The sequence below is a fragment of the Camarhynchus parvulus genome, chromosome 4A (genome assembly GCF_901933205.1).
Source record: "Camarhynchus parvulus chromosome 4A, STF_HiC, whole genome shotgun sequence".
Taxonomy (NCBI): domain Eukaryota; kingdom Metazoa; phylum Chordata; class Aves; order Passeriformes; family Thraupidae; genus Camarhynchus; species Camarhynchus parvulus.
The window spans coordinates 15,419,503-15,444,829 of NC_044600.1; the positions used below are offsets into that span (position 1 = coordinate 15,419,503).

At 53.0% G+C, this 25,327-nt stretch overlaps 1 protein-coding gene across 1 annotated transcript; it reads left to right on the forward strand.

Annotated features, from left to right (window-relative positions):
• F8 (coagulation factor VIII) lies at window positions 1–24,523 on the forward strand. Its single transcript, XM_030967596.1, has 27 exons — window positions 1–75; window positions 195–371; window positions 4,069–4,193; window positions 4,475–4,597; window positions 5,032–5,244; window positions 5,778–5,849; window positions 6,282–6,392; window positions 8,184–8,405; window positions 8,674–8,908; window positions 9,286–9,460; window positions 10,407–10,500; window positions 11,171–11,382; window positions 11,682–11,832; window positions 11,978–12,187; window positions 13,402–16,054; window positions 16,747–16,912; window positions 17,695–17,892; window positions 18,506–18,734; window positions 18,826–19,008; window positions 19,192–19,308; window positions 20,535–20,606; window positions 20,907–20,992; window positions 21,457–21,612; window positions 22,383–22,527; window positions 23,396–23,544; window positions 23,813–23,989; window positions 24,206–24,523. Exons 2-27 carry the CDS (start codon window positions 220–222, stop codon window positions 24,359–24,361), a joined length of 6,582 nt encoding a protein of 2,193 aa, XP_030823456.1. The 5' UTR covers window positions 1–75; window positions 195–219; the 3' UTR covers window positions 24,362–24,523.
• The last annotated feature ends 804 nt before the right edge of the window (window positions 24,524–25,327 follow it).

Below are 25,327 nucleotides of genomic sequence, written 5' to 3' on the forward strand. Positions count from 1 at the left end.
ACACACTGCTCTCTGCACAAACCTGCTCAAGCCATTCCTCTTCTGACATCTTTGAGAAACTCTTCAGTGCTCCGAGTGAGTCTGTGGGTGCTGCCTTTAATCATCATCTCCGGTGGATTACAACAGCTGGATGAGGAGATAAAGGCTTTTCTCTCCTCTTTCTCATTCCTTCCTTTTCACTTTTCCTCCTGAAGTCAGAGCAGTTCCCAGCCAGGAGGCATGGTGCTGGTGGGAGCCCTGTGCAGCCTCCTGCTCCTCTGCCTGGTTGAGGAGGGCATCAGCAAAGTGAGAAGATACTACATAGCTGCAGTGGAAACCAGCTGGGACTACACACACAGCGACCTGCTGTCCGTGCTGCAAGCGCCTGCAGGGTAAACTCTTCCTTTTGCAACCCTAGAGCCCTGCCCTGGGTGTTCTCCCACCCTGGCATGTGGCACTGTGAGCTTGGCTCCAGGCAGGCAGGTGCATGGGGGTAACGTGGCAAGGTGCACGGAGCTGCTGGTACAGCTGGGAAGGGGTGGTGTGCTGGGGAGTCACAAAGTGCAACCCCTGATGAGGGACAGGTGGAATTGAGAGAGAAAGATGCAAACCTGCTCTGCATCACTGTTCTGCACTGTTTTATCTTACTGCCATTTGCCTGGGACCCTTTAAAGTCTGTGCTGAGAGGCATGAGCTGATTTTCCAGCCTATGCTTGCTTTTCTGCTCTGCATCCTGGCAGCTGTGGGGAAATGTGAGGGGAGATGGGCACCTGTGACTCCTGGGCACTGCAGAGGAAGGTTGGCTGTGCTCCCCTGACATAACTCTGAGCAGCAAAGGCTTTCCACTGTGTCTGCCCTTGGTAAAACCCAGCTTTAGTTATCTATATCTTCGTGTACGTTACATTGCTGGGGCTAACATTTTTCCTTAAGGAAATGAAAATTATTTGTAGCATTTGGGCAAAGAATGGTATTCATGAACAGTGGTAAGGAGGAGGAAGGCATGGTGGTTTTGCCTGTGTACTTTGAAGTAGGAAGGAAAAATGGGAGTTGCACTGCTCAGGCATCAGGATGGTGCTGTCTGAAGGCACAGCTGTCTTGGACATGCATGGTTGTGAATGTTCTGAGGTTGGCATGGAGAATGGAGCTAGATCCTACACCCCCTGGGATCAAGGTGTGCCCATTCCCTCTGCCCTGGTTCCATATCCCCTTCCCCAGACTCTGCTGAGGCAGTATCAGCCCATGACCCCATCTCAGACCCACAGTGGCCTGAGCAGTGAGGAGCTGTGGTCAGGCACTGGAAGCCAGGCTCTAGGGATGACCCAGGTCAGTCTGACTAGCTGCTGTAATCACTGTATCCCAGTTATGTTGTTTTTTCCCCTTTTGATTCCTTCAGTAGGAAAAGTGCATCCAGCACCCTCCATTTTACTGATCCCCCCTGCCCTGCTTTCACTGGTGTTGCCCTCAGATCCATGAGGCTGTGATAGTGGTGATGACTTCGCTCACACTTAATTTAGCCCTGTGGCTTTCCATTTCAGCACTGGCTTTATGATGCACTCAGACACTATTCCTGACCCTGGAGTGACTCAGGGACCTGACCCTGCCTGGGGATGAGTGGGGCATTGGCAGGCACTGTGAGGTCACTTGTCCTTCTCTAAATTGGGGGAAAATAACATTGGCTGTCCCAGAGGGACTTGCTGGTGTGCTCCAGCCTGGAGAGGCAGAGAGCTCCTGGGCAGTGCTGGGAAGCTGATGGGAACCAGGGCTTGCTCCTCATGGCTGTTCCCAGCTGCAGGGTGGTGCCTTTTCCCTGGCCCTGCAACCTCAGCCCAGTTCCCTGCTGCAGAGGAGGGCATGGGAAAATGGCCAGGCTGGATGTCAGGGGCTTGCAGGAGTGAGCCAGGGAAGCATGGCAGGCAGAGCTGCCCCTGGAGCTGGGCTGTCCCTGAGCTGTGTCTGTGCTTCCTTCTGCTCCACACCTCAGTGTGCCAGCATCTCATGGCAGCTCCAAAGGAGAATCTCCAGCCAGGACCTCCAAACCCCCTGTATGTCTCCAGGGCTTTCTCTGGCATGTCCGTAGGAAGCTCTGTCAAATTAATGGGCTACAACACACCAGGCCAGAGCTGCTCACACCTTCCCCATGATTTCAGTTTCTCTTCCTCCCAAGCACAACCACACCACAGGGTCAGAGCCAGGACCAGCACATCCTGCAGTGGCTCCAGGGATCTCAGCTCAGACATGGGGCTGGTGGACACGTAGCAGCAGCTCATGTCTGAGTGTTTTGGCAGTGCAGGATGTCTCCCAGCTCCAAGAGATGAACAGATAGTGTGGCTAACAATGCTGATCCAAGGTGCCAGAAACTTATCGGCCTGCCTCAGCTCCAGCTGCCCCTGGGGAAGGAAGTTCATGGGGACCCCAGTTACAGAGGACTGGCCAGAAGAACTCTGATCAGACATCCCTGGGCTGAACCCCGCCTGCTTGTCTCCTGTGGGCTCTGCTCTGCCAGGACTGGGACCCAGCACTGAGCCCTGCTGTCACTAAGAGCCCTCCCAGCCATGCCCCTGCATGCCAGCAAAATCCCCCTGGCTCCAGAGGCTTTCTGCCTTGTTTACTGCAGAATTAGCAGGACCAGACTCATCATATCTCAGAGCTGCATTCTCAAATTTGAGCTTTCTGTGAGCTAGAGATTAAGGCACAGCTTCCTGAGAGTGGACAGCTGAGCGTCAGCAACTCTGCAGCTCAGCTACCTCCCAGTGTGGGGACACAGGGGAGAGAGCAAAGCTGGGGCAGGACCCCCCTGCCAGCAAGCCAGGAATGATAATGGGCATGGGCAAAGTCACAGAATGCAGTGGCACTGCTCCTTGGGGCTGTGCCTGATTCCTGGGGCTTCCTGCCAGCCTGGGTGGGGGGTTACAGGAGCTGGGTATCTGTGGGGTTATAAGAGCTGGGTACCTGTGGGGTTAAGGAAGCTGGGCACCTGTGGGGTTATAGGAGCTGGGCACTTGTGGGGTTTTCGTGGGCTCCCATCCTGCTCTGCCCCTGAGGAGAGGGGACCCTGCTCTCCCCACAGTACCCTCCAGCTGCAGGTGGCTTCCAGCCAGTGTGGTGGGGGTGAGTGTGCATTGCCTTCCCTAAATTTGAGTCACTCTGTCTCCTTCCTCTTCCGCTTGAGGAAGAGTTGCAAAGGGAAATGCTGCTCAGAGTTGCAAAGGGAAATGCTGCTCCAATGAAGGCTTAGTCAGAGCAGGACAGCAAACCTTCCCTGCTTCTTAAGTGGGACGAAAACACCACCTGGCTTTTGCTCCACATAAAACAAGGCTGGAAAGGTCTGTCTGGTTACTGGAAATGGTCTTAGTCCTGGGGCTGATGTCAGCCTCTGAAATCCTTGAAGAAATTCATGCCTTTGTTATCCTGATAAACAGGCTGGATTCCTTCTGGAAAATGAATTTGTTAAGCTTCTTACAGATAGAAAGTGGCCAGCAGAGATAAGTGGGGTGTGAAATACATTCAAGGCTCTTTTATCTTCCTGCTGTGAAGTGTAAATCCCATTTTGGGCAGAAAAGGAACAAATGTGGGGACATTGCTCAGACACAAAGCAAACTGCCACCACCTGCCAGCAGCCAGTCTCTTTCCTGGGGGAGAGCTGGGGAGGATGTGAGTTACAGTGATGTGATCTGATTGCCACACCTGAAGGTGCTGGGGTTGGGCTGGCTGCAGGGCAGAGGTCACCGTGGCACTGCCAGTGCTCTGTCTCTGCTGCCAAGGAATCATGAAGCTGGACAAGGCAGGAGGCAGGAGAGGGGCAGCAATGCCTGCTGCTGTGCCCTGCCCCAGCTGCATCTGGGTCTGCCCTTGTGTCTTCTTCCATCATGACTAACACCACAACACTAATCACTGCCCAGCTGAGCAAAACATTCCCAATCACACCTGGGAGCTGTCAGGAAATCCAAAGGACACAGCAGGGTGAGCAATCCCTGGGGCTCCAGCAAGTGAGCTGGTGGGTAGGGAAGGGAAGGAGGAGGATGGATGTTGGATGTTGCCCATGCATGGATGGGTCTGTGCAATCAGCCTTGGCTTTCCTTCCTCCTGCAGCATTTTGGGGCATGCAGGCCCACGTCCTCCCCCAGCTGGTGTCCCTCCCCAGTACAGGAAAGCTGTTTTTGTGGAGTACCCTGATGGCTCCTTCACACAGCCCAAGCTGAAGCCAGCGTGGATGGGTAAGAAGCACCTGCAGTGTGGGGAGCTCCAGGAATCCTTGACAGCCACCAAACTCATCCTGGGCTGGGTGCTGGCTGCTCTTCAGCCAGGAGCAGGAGAGCAGCTGGATGGATCTGGGTATGGCAGAGCTCCTGGGGGTGCAGGGGCCTTGCTGCAGCGGATGCAGCTGATGCTGCCCTGCTGCATGAGGGCTTGTGGAAAGCCAGGACCCTCTGGGGCTTCTGGCAGGGTGTGAGCTGCCTGATTCCAGCTGCCTGACCTTATTGTCTTATCCCTTCAGGCCTCCTGGGCCCCACCATCCGAGCAGAAGTCCATGACACAGTGGTCATCACCTTTAAGAACCTGGCCTCCCGCCCCTACAGCCTCCATGCTGTTGGGGTGTCCTACTGGAAGGCATCAGAAGGTGAGCTGGCAACACCAGGGGCTGCAAGTCCTTGTGTGGCACCTGCCTGCCAGGTGTGCATCCCTCCCTCAGCCTGCCATTCATGTCCCTCTGCACGGACAGATGGTCACAGAGATGGCCAAGCTTGGGGAGCAACATGACCCTGCCCAGCCCAGAAATGAGCTGAGCAAACAGTGCAGAGCAAGCCTGCATCAGGTTTAGAGGCAATACACAGATTAAATTGAAGGCTGGATGCTTAGGGCAAGGAAAACTGTGCTGTCCAGCTCAGGGCAGGTGCACAGCCCAACATGTGAGTCTGGCACAGCCCTGCTACTGCCCTGAGACCTGTCACAGCCCGTGGGACTCACTGCCCTGGCATGGAGAGGGGCTGTGCTCTGGCTGGGAGGAAGGTGTGCTGAACCTTCAGTGACATCTGGCCATTTCTTTGGTTTTAGGAGCAGGGTATGAGGATGAGACCAGCCAGCCAGAGAAGGAGGGGGACAGGGTGGATCCAGGGAAGACACACACCTATGTCTGGGAAATCCAGGAAAACCAGGGCCCGACAGATGACGACTCAGCGTGCCTGACCCACTCCTACTCCTCCAACACCAACAGCGTGAAGGACATCAACTCTGGCTTGATTGGAGCCCTGCTCGTGTGCCGACCTGGTAAGGGCAGCACAGGCTGGGAACAGCCCACATGCAACCATTAATAAAAGCAGAATAATCACAGATGCCTTCCTGAGGGTGAGCAGGGCAGTGGAGTCAGTGAGCTGTGCTCAATGAAAGTGCTCCCGGGGTTCAGAATTGAAATCCTGACAGCACAAGGTGCAAGAAGATGTGACTGGAGTAAGATTTGTCATCTCTGGCTGAGACATATCCTGGAGGTGGCTGTCCAGACCTGGAAATGACTGGGCACTGTCTGCAGGCTCCAGTGACTCACCAGGAGCAGCTTCTCCACTGAGCAAAGGTCTAAGGGGAGGCACCACAAATTGACCTTTTGGTGCCTTCTGGGGGCAGCTGCCTCTCAACCATGGACTTTTGGGGACTGCAAGCCTGGAAGCAGGGCTCTTGCAATTTGAGACATGACAAAAGCAAACCACAGCCTGGCCTTGGTTTACCAGTTCTTGAAGAGCACAGAGGGAATTCCCTGGGTGGTGCTTGCTGACCTTTAAAGAAATCCATCTCATTGCATCTTGCAGGGACCCTGGCCAGCGATGGGAATGAGGGCCTGCAGAAAGAGTTTGTGCTGCTCTTCGCAGTGTTTGATGAAGGTAATTGCTGACTGAGTGGTGTCAGACCCTGCATTCAGCAGGGTCTGGGGCATTTGCTTTGCCATGTGTGTTCAATTAATGTGAGCTCAGCTTCTCAGCACCCACACCCCCTCCCAAGGGTTTAAGCCTGTGCAGTCCCCCCAGCCAGTGTGCTGCTGGTGCAGTACTGCTCCTCCTTCTCTTCCCCAGGTGCAGGGAGCTTGCAGCCCCCCCAGCTCTGCCATGCCATGCCCTGGCTCTGCTCCCATCACACAGGTTAAGAGGGGAGTCATTCCCTGTCACATGTAATGGTCATCCCCACACCCATGCAGAGCCATGGCCAGGTGTGCTGTGCATTCCCACAGGCACCACACATCTGACCTCCCTGAGAAGGTTTATTTTGCTTTGAAATGCTCTCAAGTGAAAGCTGACTGCACCCTCCTCTCTCCACAGGGAAAAGCTGGTACTCTGAGCAGGGTTCTGTCCCAGCAGCTGCTCGGCCCCAGGCTCACAACAGGACAGAGCTGCACACCATCAATGGCTACATCAATGGCTCACTGCCTGGTGAGTCCTGCTGGGACAGGGACATGGCTGGGGGCATGGGAGCTGCTAGGAGCAGGGCTGGAGCCAGCTCTGTAAACCTGAGGTAGCTTGGGAAAGGGTGTAAGAAAAGAGATCAAGAGGAGTTCCCAGGTGATGGATCTGTTAGGCTGTGTTCACCTCAGAGGGGGTCTTCTCTTGCAGCTCCTTGATCTGCCTTTCCCATTACAGCAGGGCAGGAGCTGCTTGCAGCTGTCTGTGTTGCCAAGTGCAGCTGACTTCCTTGGAGCTCTCCAGGAATAATGCTGGAAGCAGAGTTTTCTCTTTTGTAGCCTTGTGGACAAGGCTGGAGATGGCATTTAGCTCTTATTAAATCACCTTCATAGGATTTTGGGAATAGAACTATGGAATCATTTTGGCTGGAAAAGACCCTTAAGATCATCAAGTCCAACTGTAAACTTAACACTGCCAAATCTACCACTGAACCATGCCCCAGAGTGTCCCACATACAAGTCCTGGGCAGCCTGTTCCAGTGTTTGACAACTCTTTCAGTGAAGAAATTTTTTCCCAGTATCTGACATCAACTTCCCTGGTGCAGCTAGAGTGATAAGGTCTTCTCTCAGACTCCTCTTCTTCAGAAGAGCAAAAGAAAAGGCTGGGTTTGATCTCAGTGGACACAAAAGTTGCTGTTTTCTGGTGTTCTCTGGGAATAGATCCAGAGCTGCCTGAGAGTGAGGCAAACTGGGAAACACTGTCAGGAGAGTCATTCTCACCAGCAGCTTTGGTGAACCACATCCTAAAACCTCCCACTGGGGCCTGGCCATTCTCCAGCAAAAAAAAAAAAAGGCAAAAGTCCTCTAAATTCCCTGTCCTGATGGGTTCATAGAGCTCAAGAGCTGAGGAAGCCTCATGGTCAAACACCATCTCTGCATAGTGGGTTTTCCCTGGAGAAGTTATCCACCTCCCCTCAGCATCCCCCTCCCTGGATGCAGGACCTGGCACCTCAGAGGTGTCTGATGGAGAGCTGGAAATGGAGAGCTGAGGGCCTCAGGATGGAACCTCCACCCAGTTTCCTCCAGGCCCTTGGGATCTGTTCCAGTCATCTCTGCATTCTGCCAAAAGTGAGAGCTTGACGCTGTGTTTGACTTTGTTTGGCTTGAGCGTCCATGAACTCATTATTCACTTCCCTGCTAGATTACAGAGCCCTTCAGCACACGTCAGTTTCTCCCCATCAAAGCATTTTTACAACACAGTCAAGTTCTTTCCCATTTCCTAAGCACACTGAGCTCTTTGAGTGTCTCTGAGGAAGGAATTTTCTCCAGCACTCAGATAATCCTGGTGACCCCTCTCTGCCCTTTGTGGTATTTCAGCTACTGCTGAGGATGTGCTGGAGCCCTGCTCCAAATGCAATGTTTTAGTATCAGGCTTGCCAGCACTGTGATCAGACAAATGACTCTCCTGTCCAGGGCCCAATTTCCCTATTTACAGAGTCAAGGAGCAATCTCTCTCTTTTGCCACTGCATCCCACTGTGAGCTCCTACCAGCAACCCTCCCAAAGTCCCCCAGACTCTAAATCTAGTCTTATCTCAGGGGGATGATGTGACAAGTGCCTCTGTTTTGCTCAGTCCACATTCATGTGTGATTTCTCCAGCCTGAAGCCAGCACAGGAGCAGGGTACTCTACTCTACTCTACTCTACTCTACTCTACTCTACTCTACTCTATCCCATGTCAGACTCTGAGACTATGGCACCAAGAATGGGGACAAGGGCTGGGCACAGTGCTGACTCCTGGCTGCTTTCCTTGTCCCCTGGCAGGTCTCACACTGTGCCTCAAGAAGCAGGTCCACTGGCATGTGATCGGGTTGGGCTCTGGGCCAGAAGTCCACTCCATCTTCTTTGAAGGCCACACGTTCCTGGTGAGAAGCCATCGTCTCAGCAGCCTAGAGATCTCCCCTGCCACCTATCTCACAGCCCAGACCATGCCAGGAACAGCTGGCTGGTTTCGGATGTTCTGCCAGATACTGTCCCATCAGCAAGGTAACCTTATTTTCCAAGAGCTGGGGGGAAGAGCAGGTCAGGGGATGGCCTGGGCTCAGGGTTCTGTGCAGTGCTGCAGCTCCAGGGCCCCTCTGCTCCCTAGTGTTACATCCACCTGCAGCCTGGCCATACCAGGTGGCATGGGTTGATCCAGGTTGGCCCATTTGATGGGAAAAATAGTGGAGAAATTTCCAGGCAGGGCTTGGGTGGGTGCCTGCCTGTATTGGCACATCAGTGTGACCCTTTCTCCTGGCCTGTCTGACCCCAGTTGGCATGGAGGCCTTTGTGAAGGTGGAGGAGTGTCCTGAGGAACGCCTGCTGAAGATGGGGAAGCAGTTAAACGAGCCAGAGTACCTGGATTACCCTGAGGAAGATGAGCAAACTTATCATGTGATCCAAGCACGCTCTTTTGCCAAAGACAGGCCCATGACCTGGACTTACTACATTGCAGCTGAGGAGATGGACTGGGACTATGCCCCTGTGAAGCCAGCGTCTCTGGACAGGTGAGAGTGGGCATGTGTGCTCATGAGGCTGCCCCTCAGGGCAGCCCTGCCAGCTCTTCCCCTTTTCCCCAGAAATTGCTTTTCATTCTGCCCAACCTGGACAGTTTTGTTCTTTATTAACACTAACAGTATGGATGCAGGACAAGAATGGTTTTGGAGAGGCCATGGGAAAGCAGCTTTGCTCCATTTTACCAAATGCCCTGCAGAGACATTTGTTTCCAGGGCATTTGTCTCTGTCACCTCTGGAATCAGTCTCTTCTGAGCAGACAACAACTCCTGGTGACCTTCTCAGCCATCTGCCAGGTCCTTGGGTGATGGAAGGTCCTGCTCTGTTTCTGACATGTGGCCATTTGCTCTCTCTCTGCCTTTGCCTGCAGAAACGTGGCGAGCCTGTACCTGGAGCCTGGCCCACAGAGGGTGGGCTCAAAGTATAAGAAGGTGGTGTTTGTGGAGTATGAGGATGCAGCCTTCAGGAAGCGCAAGGTGTCCAACCAGCAGGACAAGGGAATTCTGGGGCCTGTCATCAAGGGGGAGGTGGGAGATCAGTTTAAGGTAAGAGAAATGCAGCTTTCCACTGTAAGGGGAAATTTAGGAGCTTGATGCTGTTCCTACTAATAGCTCTTGGCTTGTGGCAGATGACTGACTTTAGTCACTCAGGTGCTCTCTCATGTTTGGCAATGCTCAAAGTTCACTGGAAAGGCAGATGGTACTGGCAGCTTAAGGTAAATACTCTCAGTAAGATGCACAGGATATGGCCCAGTCCCTCTGATTTGACTTTGTTGAAAGTGTCTTAGGACCTGTGTGAGTTCATGCATGACACATGACATCCAGCACCTTCCTCTGAGGCAGGAGTGTCCTCTCATCCTCTGCTCTTCTCCATCTGTTTGCTGCTACCTCACAGCACTAGGGGACTGTCACTTTTGTCTCCCAAAGTGCCTCTCCTGACCACTTGACTTGTTGCAGCTGGGAGGAATGGGATGGTTTCCAGCAGCTTCACATTTCTGCTCCCTCCCTGGGGTTCCCTGTGCAGTTGTGGGCATGTGACAGAGCTGTTTAGAGAAATAAAGGAAGGGCTTCATGCAGTGAAGTGGGGAGCACTTTAAAGCTCTCCATTGCTGTGCATACTTAATGTCCTGGTTCTCTGGGGCCTGGATTGATGGCCCTCTTCTAACTCATGTATAAAGTAAGACTAAGGACAGCAACTTTCTCTTTAATCCATCTGATATTTTCATGCCCTCCTTACAACACACACCTCCCACAACAATGGACAGTATAGGCTCATCACAGAAAAATGTGGCTTCTTGTATTTTTTGTGATGACATATGGGGTCCCTCCTGTTGATGACTGGTAGGTTGCTAACCCCTGGGCAGTGCTGTCCAGTGTTTCCCTCTCTGCAAGGACACTGAGAGCAGCTTCAAGGGCTTACGGTGATCAGAAAACACCAAAATGCCAGCAAACAGTGATCAAAAACCATTCCTGCTGCCTGTCCTCATTTCAGATCGTGTTCAGGAATCTAGCCAGCCGACCCTACAACATCTACCCTCACGGCCTCACCAGTGTCAGGCCCTACTATGCCATGAGACACTCACAAGGTAAGGCAGGCCATGGGAGCTTGGGATATCACCTGGCCACTGCCATTTTTCTGGGCCAGGAGAGCTTCCTGAAGCTTGTGGTAATGCTGGTTGTCCATTCATCCAAGAACCTGAGCTCTGCAATCCCAGGGATTATGATGATTCCAAGTTCATATTCCCATTGGTGCCATGTAACCCTGTCTTTAAGGAGGGCTTCAGTGATGACTGGGAGAAGAGGCATTTCCAAGCCAGGGAGCTGGGACCATGTTAATTGGTCCATCCTGGGGGCCTCCACTTTCTGACAAGGCAGGAACCATCCTGGTGATCCTGCCTGTGTTTGCAGTTCATTTACAGCCCTCATTCCCTGGGCTCCCTCCGACCTGCATTTGTGGGGGGGTTCACTGTGATTTAGACTCTCCCTCTTGCAGCTTTCTGGTTTTTGCTCTGGGGTTATTTTTTTCCTCCAGGTTTCATTCCCAGAACTGCTTTCACCCCTTGTTATTGTGCTCCCAGGATCATGACTTGTGCAGGGCCATCCCACATCCCACCAGGATCCTGGGATAGGCATGGGTGGTTCCCTCTGCACCTCGTGTGGTCAGGAAACTTTTATGAGCTCTTTTAAAAAGTGGGATCACCTCTTGCAGGAGCAGCCCAGACGTAACTGGTCTGCTCTTGGGTTGTGTGTTGCCAGAGAAAGATGTGAAGGATATTGCCATTGCCCCTGGGAAGTCATTCACCTACAGCTGGAGTCTCACCACTGAGGATGGCCCAACGGAGGCAGATCCTCGCTGCCTCACCCGTTTCTACTACAGCTCCATCAACCCTGTCAGGGACACTGCCTCAGGCCTGATTGGGCCCCTCCTCATCTGCTCCAAGAAGTCCATGGATCAGAGGGGGAACCAGGTGGGTCTTTCCTTTGTTGCCTGAACTTCAGGGCTGAAAGGCTGGAATAACTGTGGTGGGTGAAATATTTAAGTAAACCCAAATTTGTCTGTCCTGTTTCCTTCAACCCTACCAGCAGTCCTAATGACTCTGCCTTCCCCATCCTCCCTTGCATGCTCTCTTTTACCCAGATCTGCACCCTAACTCCTGTGAAATAGCAATAAACTTCTCCATACACCCAGACTGAGACCTGACAGCTACACTGGGCACCAGGGGTGCTCTGATCAGACCAGGAATTATTTCTTCTCTCTCTTTTCCAGATAATGTCAGACAACATGAAGTTGGTGCTGTTTTCAGTCTTTGATGAGAACCACAGCTGGTACCTGGAAGAGAATATCAAGAGGTTCTGCTCTGATGCAGCCCATGTGGATACCCAGGACCCCCAGTTTTATGCCTCCAATGTGATGCACAGTGAGTACTCAGCCAGGGGGTCCCTGCAAAGCCCCCACAGACACAGGCTCATCCCTGCCCCAGGGAGTGAGCAGGGGATGCACAGCAGCTCAGCAGCCATGGAGGGAATTTGGTCTTGAAATGTTTCACCCCTGTCCTCTTCCAGCTATTAATGGCTTTGTATTTGACAACCTGCAAACAAAACTCTGCCTGAACGATGTTGTGTACTGGTATGTCCTGAGTGTTGGGGCCCAAACAGATTTCCTCTCCATCTTCTTCTCTGGAAACACCTTCAAGCGCAACATGGTCTTTGAGGACGTGCTCACTCTTTTCCCATTTTCTGGAGAAACAGTCATCATGAGCTTGGAAAAGCCAGGTTAGTGACATGGGCTATTCTGCCAACCATGGGCTTGGCATCCCAGCAGAGATCAGTGAACACTTCCAGCCAGTTCTCTGCTTGGTGCCCAATTCCTTTTGACAGCTTTGAGAGCAAAGGGATCCACAGCCTGCTAGAACAGCAAATGAGAGGCAGTGATTAAATCTTTCAAAGCTTAAATAAAAGAAATTAAATTACAGTATTTTACTTAATCAGTAGGGTATGTTAAGGTCACACATGCTGCCAAACCAGTAGCTGGCTGCAGTAACATGAGCCTGGTGAACATTTGCAATCTTGGCTCCAAGCTTGGAGGTCAAGGGGAGTGGCAGTGCTGTCCCTGCTGTGGGTTCAGCTGCTGGTTATGCCATTTATCTCCACACTTCTGCAAGGACAGAAACCACAGCCACAGAGAAGTCAGAGAAAAGATTTGCTTCAGAGTTCAGTTATATTTCCCCCCACTCAGCACTTTCCCCTTAGAGCTGTCAAACCATTTCCTCCTCGCAGAGAAGACACAGGATTTACCATGAGGTTGCAACACTGATATGAAGGTCATGAGCACGGCATCCTGAGCCAAGCTGTCAGGGTTTGTAGACAGCCCAGGAAGCTTTCTACAGCCCAGCCAAGCCTCACATCCGTTTGAGCTCAGATTCCTCTGCTTCCTCAGAAGCAGAGCAGCAGCTCAGCCGGCAGCAGGTGGCAGCTCTCTCCAGCAGCAGAGCCCAGAAATCACACATCTCACCCTCCCTGCTGGGAGCGAACACACTGGCTGGGGATGTGAGAGAGAGGCAGCCTTTCATTTCTTTCTCCTTCACCAGGAGAGCTGTGCTGGCTGTCTTTGGGAGAGAGGAGTGTTTGACAGCCCCAGGATGTCTTTGGGGGTGGGTTATGGTGACTGCTGCTGCTGGGGGCTCTGTGGGTTCTCAGTGCAGCAGCTGCTCTCACCAAGCCGTGCTTGGGCCCTCACAGGTATGTGTGGCTCACTAAGCTCTCCCAGCCCTGCTGATGGTGCTTGTAAGGCTCTGATGTTGCCAGCAACACCGTGGGTCTGGCTGTAAGACACTCTAGGGACTATGAAAGCATGGAATCACTACCATGAGCCAGAGGCTGCCTGAAAATACAGGTTGCACTAGCAAGGGAGCAGCATGGGAATGGCATCTCTTCCAATTTCCCACTGAAGTGGGCTGATGGTGTCCTTTTGGCCTCTCTTGAGACAGGTGTGTGGACGCTGGGGTGCCTAAATCCTGATTTCAGGGACCGAGGGATGCATGCCAAGTTCACGGTCTCGCAGTGTCAGTATGAGCAGTACACTGATGGGGAAGATTATGTGTATCCTGATGAGGAGGAGGTGGCCTTTGAATTCCAGCCCAGGGGCTTCTCTAAAAGAAAGAAGTCATGTGTGAATGAGCATCTGAACAACATCACCTCTTCCAGAAATGAGATAGAGAAGACAAGATTGTGCCTGACAGAACATGGGGCCCTCCTGAACAATGACAAGATTTCTGATGCCTCTTCCAATGGCACATCAACATTGTTAGAAACAATGTCAAATCCACATGATATTTCCATGTCTCCTCTGCCAGAGACGAGCTATGACCCAGTGTCCTATGAGTCCTTCCTGGAAGATGAAGAATTGTCAAAAATCACCAGGCAGGATGAAGGGTTTGGGGCAGTCCCACCTGGAGAAGATGTGGTGAGTGTCAGTGGAAGGGTCCATGGTACTGTGAGCTCAGAAGAAGATCAGCAATGGCTGCACCAAGCCACAGCAGCTCCAGGGGATGGTCTGGCAAGAATGAAAGTGCCAAAAATCCCAGAGCTGCAGGAGCCAGTAAAAGAATTGACAGTCCAGTCTGGTGGTAGGATAGAGAACCTGGAAGCAGAGCCTCAAAAGATAGCTACTCATGCAACAAGCTTGTGGGACTCCATTGCTTATGCTGCTGGCAAAGCCCCTCCTCAGGAGAACAAGATCTCAATTCACCAGAATGATCTGGAGCACAACCTGGCACTTCAAGATGTGTCTTCACAGGGAAAAGAGGACAAGCTGCTAAAAAGGGCTGATAAAATATCCTTTAACCTGTATGACTCAGAGGAGACAATCAGTACAGGCCAGGCTCTAAGTATTGATCACAACTCTTCCTCCACATTGAACAATCCTTCTACAGATGAGACAGAAGATAACAGGACTTCTCATGCTGTGGTTCACAGTCACGCCATAGAAAGCAATTATTCATCAAATGACCTAGATGCTAGGCTGGAAAAAAGGCCTCACAAAGTGGTTTCACAAGGCTTTTACGAAACTTTTGGAGAGCAAAATGTTTCTTTGTCAGACAAACCTGTACCAGGAGAAACCTTCACAGACGACAGCAACTCCTTGTCTGCAAAAAGGGGCACAGAAAAGACCAGTGGACTTGCCAAAGGCCTTCCAGACACCACCTTTGCAGACACCAATGACCTTGAGCCACCCAGCTATGTAATGACAGAAGAGAGGGATGAAGTAGTTTTGAAAGAAATGTTTCAGGATGCTAAGGAATTAGCGGAGCTGGACAGTATTGCCTTTTCTGAATCGAATGTTGTGACCAATGACACCAAGCCATTCCCAAATGGCTTCTTAAAGAGCTCTGAGCAGTTCCTGAGACACAGAGTTACAGCCAGAAGCCCTGACTGGAGACCTAAACAAGCCAGGTCACTGGAGAGCAGAGGTTTGGATCTTCGCAACACCAGCAGCAGAGAGCCCCTCTCTGATGGGGCAGAGCAGGGGGCCAGCCAGCCCCCTGAGACAGCAGTGAATGAGGAAATCCCAAAGGCATGTGGACCTCATTCCCCATTTTGCGTCACTCGCTTCAAGAAGAGGTCCTTGGTACCAAGTGACACATTGCCTGAGGTGATGGCAGCCCCACAGAGCCTGGAAGAAAGATCCAAGGTGGTTGAGAGGAGGCTGCCCCCAGGCAGGGATGCTGTCCAGGCTGATGGGATGTATCCTGAGGGCAGGCTGAGCACAGCCAGGGGCGTGCAGGGCAGCAGGGACGGGGCTCAGCGCAGCGGACGCTCCCTGCCCTCACGGGGAGCACTGGGCACAGGACCAGCAGGGACAGAGAGCAGCTCAGAAAGGCAGGGCACTGCTGAGGCTGCAGACCTGGCCTCAAACTGGGACCCAGGCTCCCCAGGGGCTGTGGTGAACATGGGGGACTTGCGCAGCCCAGCTGTGGCCGAGCTGCAGCCAGGCAGAGCTGTGGTGTGGGGGGCTCCTGGGAGAGAGCAAGCTCAGGGGAGAAGCCACATGGAGGAGGAGACAAACTCTGTGGAGCAGCTGGGTCAGTCCAGTCCTGAGCCTCAGCAGCTCAAGGCCAATGCCACAGAGGACCATGCGCCTGGGAGAATGTCTGGGCAAAGCACAGAAGGAATGTCTCTGAAATCAGCCACCAGAGAGAACTGTTCACTGTCTCCAAGTAGTCCCCTTCACAACAACAGCACCAGAAAGCCAGCAGAGTATGTTCAAGACATTCCTCATGGATGTCAGGTGCTTGGCAGAGATGTCCTCAGAGAAATAGGGAACAGAGAGGGCCAGGGCCTAGGAGAGCCCAGGGAGGATGGGGAAAGCAACAGCACAGCTGGGGAGAGGAGCCACATCCCAGGACACAGGGAGGAACCAGCCCTGAACAATGGGACACATTCCAGCCCCTCAAAGACTGCCAAGACAGACTATGATGAGTACAGTGACACAGAGCAGACCATGGAGGACTTTGACATGTATGGGGAAGAGGAGCATGACCCACGCTCCTTCCAGGGGGAGATGCGGCAGTACTTCATTGCAGCAGTGGAGGTGATGTGGGAGTACGGGGACCAGAGACCCCAGCACTTCCTAAAAGCCACGTAAGTGTGATGTTCCTGCATGCATTCCTCCTGCGCTGCATGGCATGGCATGATGTGTCACAGACATCTTTCATGGAAAATCCTTTCCTTAAGATTTTTTATCCTAAGAAGCTGAGAGGCGTCAAAAACAAAATGTAAACAATAATTATCTGCTGCTGTGGAATGCAACAAGTAGATCTGTGAATAATCTCAGAGTTGTTTCTAATTAATGGCCAATCACAGTCAGCTGGCTTGGACTCTCTGTCCGAGAAAAAGCTTTTGTTATCATCCCTTTTCTATTCTTAGCTAACCTTCTGATGAAATCCTTTCTTCTATTCTTTTAGTATAGTTTTAATATAATATATATCATAAATGAATAAATCAAGCCTTCTGAAACATGGAGTCAGATCCTAGTCTCCTCCCTCTTCCTCAGATCCCTGTGAACACTGTCACAATGACGCATGAGATGGTATGTCCTGGCAGGCAGGATCACAGCTCTGTACCAGTACAACCCAGCCGAGCAGCCCAGGGGAAGGGTGATCCCAGCATCTCCCTCTCCCCAGGGGGGTTTAAACCTCCAGAAACTTTGACCTTCCTTGCAAGTGGGTCAGGGATTCTCTGGCTCTGTATCCCCCTGACCTGTAACCACCCTGCCGTGGCTGTCCTCGCTGTGGGACAGTGTCACCTGACTCGGCTGACTGTCACCCCTGCAGGGACCCCTGGAGGAGCAGGGGGAAGCACTCCTGGCAGTACCGCAAGGTGGTTTTCCGAGAGTACCTGGATGAGTCCTTCACGCAGCCGGTGCAGCGGAGAGAGCTGGATGAGCACCTGGGCATCCTCGGGCCCTACATCAGGGCAGAAGTTCAGGATGTCATCATGGTGAGTAGAAAGTTCCCATTTCCTATAAAACCATAAATCCCCCTGTTGTTGTTGTTGGAGTTCAGCCAGAGGGAGTGCTGCTCTGCAGTGCTCATGGGTTAACCTTCAGGGCTTGGGGACAGGAGCTGCCCTGTTGGCATGTGAATGGCACCAGACTGGGATTCAGAGGGACCTCAGTGGCTGGAGGAGTGTGCCAGCAGGAACCTCACAGTGTTCAGAAGCAAAGCCCTGGAGCTGAGCCAGACCCAACCCCTGCAATAGCATGGCCTGATCAGCTCCAGGGCTCCATGGGGAGCCTTTTGGGTGAAGGGACTGCAAAAAGGGTAGTGAGCTAAGGAGGGCTCAGTGCAGCTCTTTTAGGTGCTCTGAATGAGGGCAGGCTTTGGCTTCTCACACTACAAAAGGTCTCTCAACACCTGCCTGAGAAGGTGAAAGGCTCAGGACTTGTGTCCCTGGAGAAGTTGCCCAGTTTTCTTGGAAATCTTCACCAGGATGGATGCAGCACCTTTGGGCTCCAGAGGCAGGACTGTAGCTGACCTTGCTTCCATTGAGCAGGCACAAGGCCTCATCCTGCTGACATGAACCCAGGATGTGCTTTCCACCAGAGATTGCACTGCACAGCTACAGCTTGTGGTTCAGCAGGGGCTGGCCACTGCATGGAGACCAGCTGGAGGCCTAGGAGCAAGGAACATCCCTCCCACCAGCTGGCTGGACCCACCACCAGGGTCCAGAGCATTGTCAGCATTGCTCCCTCACACTGCTCTGCCTTCCCTCTGGTGCAGGTGACGTTCAAGAACCTGGCCTCACGGCCCTTCTCCTTCCACTCCACACTGACAGCCTATGAGGGCACAGCACAGCAGGGTGCGGTGGTGCAGCCTGGTGGCCAGCAGAAATACACCTGGAAAGTCCTGCCCCAGATGGCACCAACCACGCAGGAGTTCGACTGCAAGGCATGGGCTTACTTCTCCAACGTGGACCTGGTAGGTGGGAGTCTCCATGGGGCATCCCAGGAAGGGGAGGAAGGCAGCATGCCTAGGTCCTCCTGGGAGGTCAAGGAATTTCCTCTGGGGCTGTGCTGAAAGCAGCTTGGGGCTGTGTAGTTTCTCAGGTGTCAATGATGAATACATGCTGGTGCTCTTCTCTTCCTCTTCTCTTCCTCTTCTCTTTCTCTTCTCTTCCTCTTCTCTTCCTCTTCCTCTTCCTCTCCCTCTCCCTCTTCCTCTTCCTCATTTGGTTTTCACCCCCTTCCCCAATTATTCCAGTTTATGATACTTACAAGAAAGCAGCATTCTGCAGTTCCTTACCCCTATGCCAAATCTTCCTGAATTTGGCCCCAGGGCCCAACGCAGTAGAGACTGTTGGACAGTTGGACAGACAGACACCACATCTCTTGAAAGCACATGCAAACACTTGCTGCTCAGCCTTTCTTAGCTCAGTGAACCCAACAAATGAATCCCTCCCTGCACGTGCTCCAGAGAGGGAGCCAGGCCAGGGATGCAGATGGGTTCAGAGCTTTCCTCTCTGCTGTCTCTTGCTGGTGTCAGTGCCTCCCCCTGCTCGGAGGCAGCCCCTCATTTCCTGGCTCCCTGGCAGGAGAAGGATCTGCACTCAGGCCTCATCGGGCCGCTGATCATCTGCAACCATGGAGTGCTGAGCTACGTTTCCAGGAGGCAGCTGGCTGTGCAGGAGTTCTCCCTGCTCTTCACCATCTTTGACGAGACCAAAAGCTGGTACTTCCCAGAGAATGTGGCCAGAAACTGCCGCCCTCCCTGCCGGCTCCAGCAGGACAGCCCTGACTTCAGGAGAAACCATTCCTTCCACGGTGAGGCTCCCTGCCCTTTCCATCCCACAGCCCATGTCAGGATGGGAATACCCCAGAGCCTTGAGCCCCTCCTGACTGCTGCCTTTCCCAGCCATCAATGGCTATGTGAGTGACACCCTGCCTGGGCTGGTGATGGCCCAGCAGCAACGGGTCCGATGGCACCTCCTGAACATGGGCAGCACTGAGGACATCCACTCTGTTCACTTCCACGGGCAGCTGTTCAACGTCAGGACCAGCCAGGAGTATCGCATGGGAGTCTACAACCTTTACCCTGGTGAGAGGCAGCACTGTGCACCCCTCTGCCAGGGCTTGTGCCCTCAGGAAGTTTCTGTGGGGGAATACCAAGGAGGGGGAGTGCATCTGGACTGTTCTGTCCCTGTGCTTGCACAGCACTTGGCACAGTGGCATCCCATTACAGGCAGTAACTCCGCTCTGCTCTGCTCTTGTTCCTGGCCAGGTGTCTTTGGGACAGTGGAGATGTGGCCCTCACATGCTGGCATCTGGAGGGTGGAGTGCAAAGTGGGAGAGCACCAAGAAGCTGGAATGAGTGCCCTCTTCCTCGTGTATGACCTGAGTGAGTGATTTTCTTGCGCCCTGACCCATGTGGGCACACACACAGCCACAACCAGTGTGTATTTGAGCTTCCTCCCCCACATCTCTCAGCATTTCTTTTGGGGTGACCCAGGTGGGACCTTCTGTGTTTTCACTCTGAAAAGAAGTCACTATTCAGCCCTTGCCAGCCTGCACAGCCCAGCAGAGAGCGGAGTCAGGGACACAGCTGGGGTGAAGGCTGGGAGGCCAGCTTCACTGGCCTGCAAATATTTACTCCAAGAGCTCTCATTCTCCAAATCCAAGAGTCTCTGGACCTTCCATAAAATGCACTTACCAAGGAAGTGCATGCATGGGCTGCTCCCTGCCCATGCTGCCAGTAAGATACAAGACCCAGCTTCCTAGCCATATATCAGGAGGCAAACTGAGGCACAGAGCAATGACAGGAGGCAGTGAGTGATGCTGCCTGACTGCAGGTTGGTCTGATAGAAATAGCTCCAAGAGCAACTCAAAATCCACAGTAAACCTCTAATTCCACCCCAGAACAACATGTTTCTAACTCACCATAAGTAAGGACTGGGGAAGTGGTGTGGGAGAGTAGTATTTTATCGCACTGTGACAGTCTCTCTCCTGTTTATAAAAGAATATTAAATGTCAGCCAGAAAACGTTGCCATAAGTTAAAAATCCGCTTAAGATTTCAAATTTGCATTTTCCCCAGGAGCATTTGACATGCAGCGGAGATGCCAAGGTGTGACAAGTCACTAATAATAATGGTTATTATAAGAGACAAACATCCCTGTGTTCAGAGACCAGAAGAGACATAGAGAGAGACAGGGGTGTCAGGTAGACTTTCCTTTAGCAATGTGATATTTGTTTTCCAAAGATGCTGCCTAGCAACAAAAAGGCCCAGGAGCAAGATGTGGGTATAAGGAAGAGACACTTGTCAGCACTGCTGGGACATTAGGACATGGGAATGAGAGGTCATGGACTCAGGGAAAGGACTTTGGCAAAATGCTGCTGTGTCTGATGCTGGAAACTCTCTGCTCTTGACATGGGGGGTGTGAGCAAGAACTTCCAGCTGTCCTAAAATCCAGAGATGGATGTGGAAGCCTCTGAAACCTATCCCTTGGTGTGAGAGAAACAAGCCTGGGAGCTCCTGGAGGCTTGCAAACCTCCCTGAGCCTGAAGGCTGCTACCCAGCCCAGACTTTTGCTGTCTAACCAACTGTGCCTGGTTTCTGTTCCCTGCAGACTGCCAGAATGCCCTGGGTATGGCCTCAGGTGGCATTGCAGACTCTCAGATCACAGCCTCAGGGCAGTACGGTGAGTAGCTGGAGGGCAGGGGGGCTCAGGGCAGCTTCAGCCAGCAGAACTCACATGTTTGCCTGCCCAAGTTCTGCTGCACTGAGTCCCTGGTAGTGGAGTCCTTCCCCCATCTGTGCCCAAGCCAGCATCCCAGTCAGGACCTGGAGCCTTCCCACACCTGGTGGTGCTCTGCCACCCTGCGTGTGGCTACTAAACCCCAGGGTGATCCTCAGGCCCAGTGCTGTGGATGCACCTCTCACCACCTCGAGCAGCAGCAAGGGCCAGCAGCACCCTTGTGTCTGTGCTCTCTCCTTGCAGGGCAGTGGGCTCCTTACCTGGCCAGGCTGCACAACGCTGGCTCCATCAACGCTTGGAGCACCGACCGCAGCAATGCCTGGATCCAGGTAAAGGGGCCTCGTGTCTGAGGCACCACTGGGGGCATTGCAAGGCCATGCTCATGGATGGGCAGTGCCTCCCAGCTATAAACAGTTATTCCTGCTGTTTCCTCTTCCCTCTGAGAGGGGAGCACTAAGATCCTAATGGCAGCTGCTCTGCTCAGGTTGCTGCTGGCCTGACCCTCATATCCACCCTCAGTGCAGCAGAGGAATCACTTAATGGTCCAGCTCAGCACTGGATTGTGCAAAAATCCCCCAAAACCCAAGGCAGAACAGCTCACCTCTCCAAACAGCTCTCCCCTGCTCACTCCCAGCTGTTGGCTGACTTGTGCCCTTATAAACAACTGTTTTAATTACTTTCATAACCAGTGCTCAGTTATGGCAAGAGGAAGCAAGTTTTTGGGTTTTTGGGGCATTGCCTGAACATGGCTTGGGTTTTCCATCAGAAGTGAATCCCTGACTTTCATTCTCAGGTGGATCTTTTGCATCCCACCATTATTCATGGCATAAAAACCCAAGGGGCCCGACAAAAGTTCTCCAGCTTCTACATCTCCCAGTTTGTTGTGTTCTACAGCCTCGATGGGCGAAGGTGGAAGACATACAAGGGGAATGCCACGAGCTCACAGATGGTAAGGTCAACGGTCTTGAGCAGAGGGCTCCCCCCAAATGGGGTGTCCTGGGGTGAGGAGGGCTGGGGAGCTCTGTCCACAAGGCAGAAACCTCCTGAGCCCCTGAGATTAGGGCAGGAACAGAGACCATTCAGTGCCAGGTGACTGAATCACAGATCTGCAAGGGACTTGCTGTCTCATCTGTCTGATTTTAAATTGTCTGAGCTACCTCTTTCCACCATCCCAGGTGGCTGTGAGATCCACCTCTCAATGCTATGTTGTGTTTTACTTAGAGCTAGGCATAAGATTCTACCTGAGTATCTTTTTTGACCTCAAAGGCAAATTTGCCTTTCTAAAAATATTGTGTAGATGCAGATGATTTGGAGAATCTACAGTCACTAGAAAAAACAGACAACCTAAACACGCATAAGCTGATCAATCCACTGGGAGAAGAGTAGCCAGAAAAGCCTCCATTGTGTGCACCATCTGTGGCTACAACTTTTCCCAGGTTCAAATGTTTGAGGACTGACTTTTTTTTCCTTATTTTTCTCACCCTTGTTTGGTGAAAACTATAAAACCACAGTAATTTGCACAGATCCACAGTTTCTTCTTCTCTTTCTCTTTCTCAGTGGCCCACTCACACTTCGTTGGCCTGAGCATCACCTCAAATCACTTCCCTGAGTTGTCATTTTTTGTGTGCCAGACATGAACGTTCTTCTCCCCTGTAATCCTTGTCCTGCCTATCTCTCTTTCCATTCATGCAACAATCCTTTTCCTCCCTTTCCCTGCAGCTGTTCTTTGGGAACGTGGATGCATCTGGAGTGAAAGAGAACCGGTTCAAGCCCCCAGTGGTAGCTCGGTACATCCGCATCCACCCCACCCACTACAACCTGCGGGCCACGCTGCGCATGGAGCTCCTGGGCTGCGACCTCAACAGTGCGTGCCCCCCTCACATCCCAGCCACCAGGACTGCCCTCTGCTCTGCTCTGCTCTGCTCTGCTCTGCTCTGCTCTGCTGCGATGCTGAGCCCCAGCTCTGTGTGTGCCAGGACCCCCAGGCAGTTATGGAGGAAGAATGAGGGAGCTGGAGATGGCACTGAGGTGTTGAGGGAACAAAGCTGGAAAGTCTCATTGTGGTCTTAGAGATAAAAATACCAAAGGGAGAGCCTGGGGCCAGCTCTCATCAGCTTTTTTACTGAAGCACAGGAAACTTCCAGAGGCAGCTAAGCTGATAGATGGGGAGCTGCTGCCTCGGTTTGGGGGAGCAGGAAGCAAGCAGAGACAGATGCTGTTGGTTTTTAGTCTGGTTTTGCCAGTTGAAGGTGAGATGGCTCTGATCAACAGTGCAGCCTGGGGAAATGGTGCCCTGGGATTGTGTCTTTGGCTTTGCACACCTGCTCTGCAGCAGCTAAAAGCAGCAGTGGCTGTGCTGTCAGCCTATGCCCCAAACCTGCCAGCTGGCTCTGCAGCAGCTACGCACAAGCACACCTGGTCACACACATTCAGGGTGTCTCCTTCCCAGGTATTCTTGTCCTCTCTCTGGAGACAGGTTCTCCTTATGTTTCCTTACACCAGAAATTCTTCACATTCCTCTTAGATAAAATCTCCAGGGAGAAAAGAAGGTGGGAGCAGTTAGGTCAGAGCCATGCTGCACACAGGGGCCCCAAGCAGTGCAGGGACCATGGTACTGCAGAACTTGTAACCAGGGCAAAGGCACGCAGGGCAGCTGGAGCAGTGAGCAGGCAGAAGGCATCTCCGTGGTGGGTCTGTTCTAGCCCCTGACAAGCATTGCCTCTCTCTTCCAGGCTGCTCCATGCCCTTAGGAATGGAGAACAGAGGGATCCCTGATGAGCACATCACTGCATCCTCCCACAGCGCCAACATCTTCTCCAGATGGACACCGGCCCTGGCCCGCCTGAACCTCCAGGGCAGGACCAACGCCTGGAGGCCACAGGTACCCTGTGTGAGGAGACAGCAGGCAGCTGGGAGCCCAGCAGGGTCCCCTAGTCACTCCCCTTAGTGTGGGAAGTGTGTGCAGCCACATGCACCATGCAAGCTGCACACTCACTGCCACACTGATTTAGCACCCAGCAGCTCTGAGCAGATGCCTGGTAGGGCAGGTGAAGCAGAGGGGGAAGTGCAAGGCCAGCCTGGCTTCAGCTGCAATGAGTGTGTCTTTCTCATTGCTGCTGGAGGGTTGAAGGCAGTCTGTCCTTCCCCAGAGCAACAGCCCCAGAGAGTGGCTGCAGGTGGACTTCGAAGTGACCAAGAAGGTGACTGCAATCATAACCCAAGGTGCCAAAGCTCTCTTCACCCAGATGTTTGTGAAGGAGTTTGCTGTCTCCATCAGCCAGGACGGCATGCACTGGAGCCCAGTCCTGCAAAATGGCAAGGAGAAGGTAGGCAGGGCTGCTCTGTGGCCAGAGCCCATGGCCACCCCCAGGGCAGCAAGCACAGCCCTCGGCAGCAAGCATGCTCACAGCATTTCTCTCCAAGAGCAGTGAGCCAGGCTGTGCTTCTTCCTTCTTTAAAGCATGCCCAGGGCTGTTTGTGTGGGTTGATCCCGTCCTCACTACGCCAGCCAAGTGCATCCCTGGTTTCTCTCTCCTCTCCAGATTTTCAAGGCAAACCAAGACCATCAGAGCACAGTGAGGAATAGCCTGGAGCCCCCTCTCTTTGCCCGCTATGTGAGGCTACACCCCCGCCAGTGGCACAACCACATTGCCCTGCGAGTAGAGTTCCTTGGCTGCGACACTCAGCAGGAGTACTGATGGCTGCAGGGCCAGGAAGGGGCACTGCCAGCCCAAGGGCACACATCCCACCAGGCACTGAGCCCTCCCCAGGGCTGGAGCCATCCCTCCAGGGGCCTGGCTGCCCCTGCTGCTGGGGAAGGGCTGCAGAAGTGGCTGGGTCATTATCTGCCTTTTCCTGTGTCTGCCAGATGCCATATACTCAGATGTAATGATGAAGAATTAAACAGTAATTTTCCAGTATCCCTCTGCATTTTTTCCTCTGCTTTAGCCCTGGACTCCCCAGGGACCCATTCAACATTACCAGCAGCTACAAATTAATTAGCCCCAGAGCTCTCAGCCTTGTTTTGCACAAATTCTTGCTGTCCTGAGCACAGTCCTGGAGGAGGAAGCGCAAAGATAAGGATGGGGGGGTGGAGGCCCTGCTCCAGGCCCCAGTGTCCATTTCACAATCACTGGGGATGGGAGGCTGGAGGGAGGCAGCTCTTGCTCAGCCTGACTCAGCACTGGGCTTTGGCCCTGCACTTCCCTTTGTCTCCTTTCCACAGTGCTGCTGCTGCTGCGGCTGGGTGCCATCACCCCCCTTTCTGTTGCTGCCTTGAGCAAGCTCTCCTTGCTCTCCACAGGAGTTCTGTGGATGCCTGTGGCTCCCAGGGACCCTGGTGGATGTGCTGCCACCTTGACATGACCCCCAGCAAGGTGTGCCATGGGCCAGAGCCATATTCCTGTCACCTGTGGCTTTCCCCCTCCCTGGCACCCGCCCCACACAGTGGCAGATGTTTCCCTTCCCAGGAATAACGATGAGCAGGGTGACACTGGTGAGGACCTTCCAGAACAACAGCCACCTCACAAGGGTGGGGAGCACCTGGAGGGCTGTGGGGAAGGCATGGGGTCATCCTTGTTGGGCAGCACTTCTCCTCCAGCAGCTTGCCAGAGCCTGTGCCATCCCACCCCCAGGGCAGTGACTCCTCCATCTGTGATGGGGGA